The sequence below is a fragment of the Conger conger genome, chromosome 10 (genome assembly GCF_963514075.1).
Source record: "Conger conger chromosome 10, fConCon1.1, whole genome shotgun sequence".
Lineage (NCBI taxonomy): Eukaryota > Metazoa > Chordata > Actinopteri > Anguilliformes > Congridae > Conger > Conger conger.
In genome coordinates, this window is record NC_083769.1 from 35095485 (window position 1) to 35103958 (window position 8474).

Sequence of the window (8474 nt, forward strand, 5' to 3'; positions counted from 1 at the left end):
TACTGCCATCTGCTGTACACTATCCAAACCTGCAGCCTTAAACAAGTACTGTACTTTGATTAAATTTACATTACGTTTTAGTCAATTGGCAGACACTTTTAATCCAAAGCGACTTACAAGTGCATAGGTTCTGCCACAAGTTAAAGCATCACATCCATAACTAGTAAAATACACATGAAGTGCTGTTCTAAACAAAAAATACAATCATCGTAAGTGCAAATCTTTTTGTTTGTTTGTTTTTTTTTTTTTTTTTTACTCACACATTATGATGTTATAGCAAAGGGCATCTAGGGTTGCTGTTGATGAAACTGGAACCATTTGCAAATATGTTCTCGGGCATAGTAAGCTTTTTCAAACTGTGTTTGGTGATGCCTTTCTTTTTCTCCCCTTTTTCCGCCAACTGTAGTCCTGCTCTCAGATCAGTATGCATACCCTTTCACCCTCATACACTTACCGTTTTTACCCCACACACTGACCCTGACAGGGGGCGACATGGCTCAGGCAGTAAGAGCAGTCGTCTGGCAGTCGGAGGGTTGCCGGTTCGATCCCCCGCCCGGGCTGTGTCGAAGTGTCCCTGGGCAAGACACCTAACCCCCAGTTGCTCCTGACTAGCTGATCGGGGCCTTGCATGGCAGCCAATCGCCGTCGGTGTGCGAGTGTGTGTATGAATGCGTGAATGGCGAAGCATCAATTGTACAGCGCTTTGGATAAAGGCGCTATATAAATGCCTGCCATTTTCCATTTACCATTTACCCTGGAGCAGTCCGTTTTTATTTTCTGTGCGAAATAGTGTGGCTTAGTACTGGGCTTGACTGTAGAGCAAGTGTCTGGGGCTGTAACTGGAAAGCAGCTGAAAGACATCTGCTCTTTCCATGTGTCATGTTCACACTCTTTTACCAAGGAGTGTCAGCTTCATATCAAGTTATAAATGGCTGCACTAGGTAGCATACAGCTTAAACCTTAATGTTGTCCTCAAGGATGTCAAACATGTCCCTTTTCTTAGTTTAACAGCAGTGAAAAACCCCATACATTATTCTGAAGTATGCAATTGTGTTACTTTGGTACTACTGTAATACCATTGGAAATAGTTGAATATTGCCCTTTTCATGTTTTTATGAAATGTGATACACCATCAGGGTGCAGAGATTGTCTAATGAGTCGTTTTTAACCCTGCAGTTATGAAATCGGAAGTCATAATCACACACAGCTTAACAGCATATCCATTACAGCAAAAAAAAAATCCATTATGATGTGCGTTTTGTCGTAAACATGAATGGTGTAGCCTGAAGAAATATAGTCTTTCTGTGCTGTGAAGTAGGAAAAAAGTTACTCACTGATTTATTGATGAGTGACAGGTTGTTTCTACATTAAAAACATTGATTAGCGGTCACAATTTGATGGCAAGGTTTTATCACAGGGGGTCTGGCAAGGTTGGGTTATATTTGACCCAGTGGACATGCGGAGTGTGTATAAAATTAAGCCAACGAAAGGGTTAAATGTAGATCGATTTCTCAGAAAGCAGTGGTGAGTGGCCTTGGATGCATTGAGTGACTCATGGTCTCTGACATTATGCTCTTCACTGCAGGGATTCTGGAGCAGTACGTCCATAGACTCAGATGGAGGCATACACGAGCGCGTAAGTCATGAATTGTTCCTTTGGCTCACAACATGCATTGTTCCTTGACAACAAGAAAATGACCTTCATCTAATACGTGTGTCAGCTTTTTCTGTGCTAATTGTAGCTTTCATAATGGAGAGCTCATCGATTAGCATATAAAAAGATTGTCAGTGCTAGCTATTATAAAGCAGGCGCTGTCGAGCGGTTAAGTGCTTTAGCCAGTCAAGTCACAGAACTCAAGTCCTCGTTTCACCGCTGCATGCTGTTGATTATCTTTAAAATCAGAGCTGTGCGTGAATGGGCTTTTTTTTCATAGAATATCTTTGCACTGAAAGATTAAGTTTGGGAGAACATGGTTACGGATGTTAACTGAATATTAACGGCCCCATTCCCCTGTCAGCGCCCGTAGTTCATCTCTCACTATCAGCCCTGACTATCGCGCCTCTCCAGGCTGTATCGATCCCCCTGGGCGAGCTGGAGAAGGCCGTTTGATATCCGTCCAGCACTGCCAGAGTGAGCCATGATCACGGACTACTGATGAGCTCAGCACTGCTCCGAACTGGCTTCATTCCCAAAAGTGCCCCACCTTCTTACCCAAGTTCTGTTGTCCTCTTCAGCATGAGGAAACTTCCATCTCATTGTGCAGCTTTATTCTTCTTCATTTACAGTTCCATAGTTTATGAGGTGTTTCCTAGGTCAGTCTGTGTGAATAGAACAGGCCTGCCAAAACAGGTCATTGTGAGAGAATACAATTCATGGATAACAATCTTGATATAACAATGGTCTCAAGAAACAGTGATGGTCCTCCCTGTCTTCATGTCTGTCTGTCACTGTGGGTCTTAGTCTTGTCTATCTGTTACAGTCGGTCTGGATTCTGTTGTACACTGGTACCTACTGATTGACAGCCTCAGCCACCAGCACGCTGACTGATTGCTGTAATTAGCTATGTACAGAAACACAGTGGCAGGTTGCAGTGGCTTGTGGTTAATCAGCCCCTGCTGTGTGTTGTGTGTCCCCTTTCAGAAGAGCTCCAGAAAGAAGGAGCAGACGTGTAAAGGCTGCAACGAGAGCTTCCACTCCATCACCAAGCGCCGGCACCACTGCAAAGCCTGTGGAGCGGTGAGAGCAGGGCGGGGCAGGAAGGGTGGGGTCACGGGGCCAGCGTGGGTGTGGACCAGGGCAGGGCGATGTGGGGGAATAACTGGGGTGGGGGCAGGGTGGGGTCGCAGGGGCAGTGTGGGTGTGGACCAGGGCTGGGCGAGGTGGGGGAATAACTGGGGTGAGGAAGGGTGGGGTCTAGACCACTGTGAGGTCGATGGAGAAATAGGAATCAGGCGAGGCCATGAACAACTTTACATTTCTGGAGTTATGTAATGGCTGTTTCAGAAATCCCAGTCAGTTTATGTGTGTGATGAATGATGTTCTGACATGCTGTTGGCTTTGCAATCACTAGTTTATGTGCATTCAACTCCAAAGCAGTTTATGCACTGATGTATTGCCTCCGGAGGTTGTGCCTGGTTCTTACTGCTTCCTGTGCCGCATGTAACCTGAGATGCCTGAACTGAAGGAAAGAAGTACCAGCACAATTTAAAAGCAAATGTTTATGTTTGTAATTGTGAAAAACACTAAAGAATGAATCTGCTTGTATGTACAGCCTCTGGAAGCATAATGTCACTGTACAAGCTGCTTTGGGGCTACATGGGGCCTTCTCTAAGTATTTGAAATATCATTGATATAATTGGACAAATTAAAAACGTACATTAGATTGGAAATACTTAACACTAATACGTTAAAAAAGGGAGCTTTCCCTATTAAATGAAGCAAGTACTGCGTGGTACAGAGCTGTACAGGTGTTGCTGTGTTTGTCTGCTGTGTTTACCTGAGTAAATGTGGTTAAACTCAGTGCTCTGAGTCCTGGACAGAGCCAGGGGGGACGGGTGCTGTGTAAATGACATTGTTTAGCAGGGAGGGGCTCACCCTCTGCGCTTTCCTTGGCAGGCAATCTGTGGGAAATGCTCGGAGATGAAAACCTCGGATAACAAGACCAGCCGCGTGTGCCGGGATTGTTTTGGCGGGATGGGGGGCCAGGGGCCGGAGGGGGCCGTGCCCGCAGGGGAGCAGAGGAAGAAAGCGGCGGTGGAGGTGAGCCTCAGAGCTCGAACGGGTGCCAGATTTGAGGCGCTGTTGCTTCCGGATCAGGAGGCCGCTCTCAGGACAGCTAAGCCCCTGTGAGCTGCGCTTGGCACGGGGAGGAGCTCTCTGTGCCAGGTTCTGGAGCGCATCACAATTCAGTTTGTCATCCCAGGCTGAGGGAATCCCCAGGGGAGCCCTCCCTCTCCTGGGCCCTGAGCTCCAGTACGGATAGCCCGAGCCCTGTCAGGGGGAGAGTGCGGGAGCGAGTATGAGAGTCAGGGATGGGTGGAGCACACATAGAGGTGCTGAGGTGGGCCCAGAACCCACTGTTGCTGACACATTCCCAGAGTGTCATGGTTTCAGTTATGTGTCACTGATCACACGCCCTTTGCTTTTGCTGTGCCTGGATGTGCTGCCTCTCCACATCCGGAATATTCAGCAGGAATGTCAGAGAGAGAATAAATAATTCACTTCAATCCAATTCAGTTCAATTTTATTTGTATAGCGCTGTCACAAAGACACTTTACGATGGAAATACAAAAGAAAATACAGGCCTGAACCCCCAAAAGGCAAAGAAATCTCCCCAGTGGGAACAACAGAAAAAAAAACTATCCAATGGGAAGAACATTTGGGAGGAACCCGGCTATGGAGATATAGCCCATCCTCTTCTGGCCAGCCCAGTGTAAAGGTTAAGATAGAAAGGTAACAGAACTGTAATGAGGGATCTACCATAGCAAACAATAGAGTAATCGGAGATGTTAAACGTGCAAGTGCGAATTTAACAGCGAACATAATTTAAGGTGAGGACTCCTGTAGCGTGTTGGGTGTATTCAGGCCTGTCTCCAGCTCCTCCAGGGAGCGGAGGGGCAGATTTAGAGACCGCGGCATCTCCTCGTGACGTCTCAGGGTTTACGGGCAGAGCAGTGCCAGCGATGCTGGGCAGGCAGATGCGCGGTGATAAACAGCCATGACTTACTGCGGCCCAGCGGCCCAGAGGAATGTAGTATATAACATCATATTCCCCCGCGCAACGCGGTGCGCCAAACGCAGAATCCCCAGCACTGTGTGAGATATTAACATCCATCTTTACTCGAGCTGCAATCTGCTGTAGTGAAGGACAAGGTTTATCTGGGATACTTCGCACATATGTTAATACAAATAGTTGCACCCACAGCAGTGTTAAAGTCTGGATTTCCTTTAACACACTCTAACGGGAACACTGTTGCATTCATGCTCATGAGATGCAGCCAATCCCAGCTCTCCTCTACCACAGCCCTGTCATGCACTTCTGTATGAGAGACCTACGGTCCCTCTCGCTTAAACTGCTGTGCAGTTTGGGGTAAAATGAGGGTTTGTTAGGCCCTTGTTAAGCTGACAGCGGGCTGATGTCTCAGCATTCTGCGGCGGGGTATTTTCAGGCTCCAGCGACACGGCGCGGTAGCGTCGTAATCCTGTTACGCTAATGTGTCTAAGCGCAGGGAGACAGTTAATGATACATCCCGGCTGCTCCTTCCCCGCCTGATAAACTCATATACCTGCCCGTTTATTCTTCACGAATCCTCAGGTGTTCCAGCTTTATCGGGCTATCAAAAAGTATATCAACAACAATAGGAGGAAGGGATAACCGTTCTGAAGCCACTCTTATTTTGTGAAACGGGTCTTTGCTTTGAGCCTGATTCTAAGTTAATAAGTGGTAAATAAAGTAAATAAAGTAAATGTCAAAGCTGCACAGAAACACTACCACCTTCAGCCATATCATTTTGTCCTTTATGTAAAACTTAAGTGAGGCCTGTGATTATATACTGTCATAATTTTTAAGACAGGCTGCTGTTTCGTGCTGCATTGTATTAATGGATGTACCGTAAATATGAAAGAGGGCGCAGATTTTGATGTAGTCCTACAGTCTGTTTGGGTCGGTCGCTCGACAGAAATGCAGTGTCAGGAAATGAACACACGGGTGAGCTATTTCACAAAGTGTGCCGGTGCTGGAATGTAAAATGTCATTTGTGTTATATTTAGCATCTCACAGGAAAACGATTGCATCTGTTGTTAAAATCATCTTTATTCCCCCCCTCCTCCAATAACCCCTCAGAAGCAGAACTCGTTGGGAACAGAAAACTGCCTCTTCAGCAGCTATCTCCAAGTTCAGGAGAAGGGGAAGAGCTGGACCAAAGCCTGGGCGGCGGTCACGAAGACCGAGCCTCTAGTCCTGTACCTGCAGACAAGCGGTCAGGTAGGACACTCCGCGCCCTCCTCCGTCCTCCCGTCTCCCGCCGTCTGTCTCCTGTCTGCGCCAGCGGAATTGGGTCAGGGGATTTGCCTATCTGGGGTTGACCCAATGCAGTGCATTATGAAGTAACCTTGCGTCTTAAAGCACCGAGGTCTTTTCCCTTACACAAAACCTCACACTGGAGAAGAGTTGTGCCTTTCTCTGACAAAACAAACCCTACAGCTCTGGGGTTTGTCTTCTTCTCTCTCTCTCTCACACACACACACACTCTTTAGCTCACAGACTACCAGGAGAGCTGCTCTGCGATGATGTGTGTGATATGCCTCTCCAGCCGTGACTGCAGCGATATAGCTCTCCTGCACGCTCATTATTAATAGCGCTGCTGCTTTTGTCTCTGGAGGACACACCATCGAATGGGGAAAAGACCAGGCAAACCTACAGCCAGATGAGGATTACTGAACATCAGATTTACTTTGTCTGATTCAAAATTTTCACAAGCTTGCACATCAGTCTCTGGCCTTTGAAGGTGCTCAGAAAATGTACCCCAGACAATTTGATGGCTCACATTTTTGGTAGTTTCAACATTAGTTTGTGTTGGGTAGTACTGTGACCTGTTTTAGGATTGACGTACATGTATATAGGATGTTTTTTAAATGGCTTTTCAGTACAACCGGTAATTGAACAAATTATTAGACTGGTCCCAGTAATGATTTTTATTTGATGGTTGATTTGTGCTTCATGAATTATATTCACTGTCCTTCTGATGTTGGTTTCAGTATTAATTATTAAAGGGAGGTAAATGCTTTTTAAAGTTTTATGTAAGTTACATCGTGGTGGGTATAGGAGTATTGGTAGTGGACAGTTTTCAGTTTCAGGAGTGATGGTGCTGTGATTAGTAGATGCGGGTTGGCTGCAGGAATGATGCTGATTGGAGGGCTGTTGTGTCCTTTAGGAGGGGCGGGGTGCCCGGGCGATCTCCCTGCCAGGCTACGAGGTGACCTCCCTGCCAGGGTACGTCTTCAAGCTCTGCCACGGCCAGCAATCGCTCCAACTCAGTGCCCAGGACTGCGAGTTACAGACCAAGTGGATGGAGATTCTTACCCGAGCAGCCAAGGGGGAGGCTCCCTCAGAGACGCCCGTCTGCCTGGCTGAGTTCAGAAAGAGCCAATAGTGCGGCGCCACTGAGGCCTTTGGACCCTCCCCCGCCCAAGGCCCCGCCCCCACCCTGTGTACAGCACACATTACTTGAATTCACTTTACCTTGGCACTTTTATTTTGTTTTTTTCTTAAGGAACTCCTCCCCCCTGACCCATCCTCCCATCATATTTGTATTTGTGGTTTTATATATATAATATTTCTCCGCAGTTTGTGGAGGAAAATCTTTTGAATCCTTTTTTTTTGTATTATAGCATAAGATAATGTAGAAGGCATTCATTAAACTGTGGTTTTTATTTGTTTCCCCCCACCCATCTTCTCAGTTACCTGTACATTGTGCGACCATTTTGTGAAGCATTAACCCACGCCCGTGTTTCTGCTCATGCGTGTTTCAGTATTGACTCAGTGGTTAAAGCTCCGCATCCCACCCCAGTCATCTCAGTGGCTGCTCTGTGATGAATGTACAGTGTGAATAGTGTGTCATTAGGACCCGAAGCTCCATTTTAAGTTATGCAATGTGAACGTTTGTGGCTGGCCACTGGATGCTCCCTCTGACACACCCTAACCCCACCCCCCTCTCTGCGAGATGGCCCCCTCATTCATTCACCACGACGACTGCTCCTTGAGGTATGGTCTCCTGGTGCAGTCGTTTGAAACCATGGGAACAACAAGTACTGTACATTACAATCCCATGAATGAGAACAGTCTAGGTGTAGAGGACTTCTACTGTATGTGCATGGTAATCCACGTATTTATGTGCTGTCCCTTCAGACAGACTTGTTCAGGTTCCCGTTCTGAATTGCATTGTTGTAGTAAATGAACAGAGTCAGTATTACATGTCTAACCAGGACCGTGCTAATGGAAAAGCATACAGTGCAGGCATATCATTAATGCAAATAAAAAGGCACATGGATCACAAAATGCTATATTTTATGATATTTATTGTTTTTTTTATTGTGTTGTTCTCTTTTGGTTGGCATTTTTGTTTTTAACTTGGTTGTTTACATAACTCATCAAAATGCAAACTTTAACCCGTCAAAAATGAATAAAAAGATAAGAAGATGGAAGGTGGATATGACAAAGAAGGACTTAGCCTTCCAACCAATATACCCGCCAGCCTCATTTTATTTATAGTGTCTGCAGATCTGGAGAACATTGTGTCTGTCATGTATTTCTTCAAAAATGTATTTTAAGATTTCTTGGTATAATCAACTGCCTTTCATGTAGCATTGTGACGATGAATCTGGTAGATTAATCCACTAAAGCTCTGATTAGTGATTAACTCACTAATAATCAGCATATGTTTATTGGATGTGGGACTTTTCTACTGAACACTTT

At 46.0% G+C, this 8474-nt stretch overlaps 1 protein-coding gene across 2 annotated transcripts in view; it reads left to right on the forward strand.

The window, feature by feature from the left end:
* fgd (faciogenital dysplasia) overlaps positions 1–8057 on the forward strand; it is a 54106-nt gene extending 46049 nt beyond the window's left edge. For both annotated transcript variants that reach the window (XM_061257583.1, XM_061257584.1), the window contains exons 15-19: positions 1586–1636; positions 2642–2737; positions 3617–3760; positions 5844–5984; positions 6934–8057. In XM_061257583.1, the coding sequence (XP_061113567.1) occupies positions 1586–1636; positions 2642–2737; positions 3617–3760; positions 5844–5984; positions 6934–7152 (651 nt within the window). In that variant the 3' untranslated portion in view covers positions 7153–8057. The remainder of the gene's footprint in view (positions 1–1585; positions 1637–2641; positions 2738–3616; positions 3761–5843; positions 5985–6933) is intronic.
* The last annotated feature ends 417 nt before the right edge of the window (positions 8058–8474 follow it).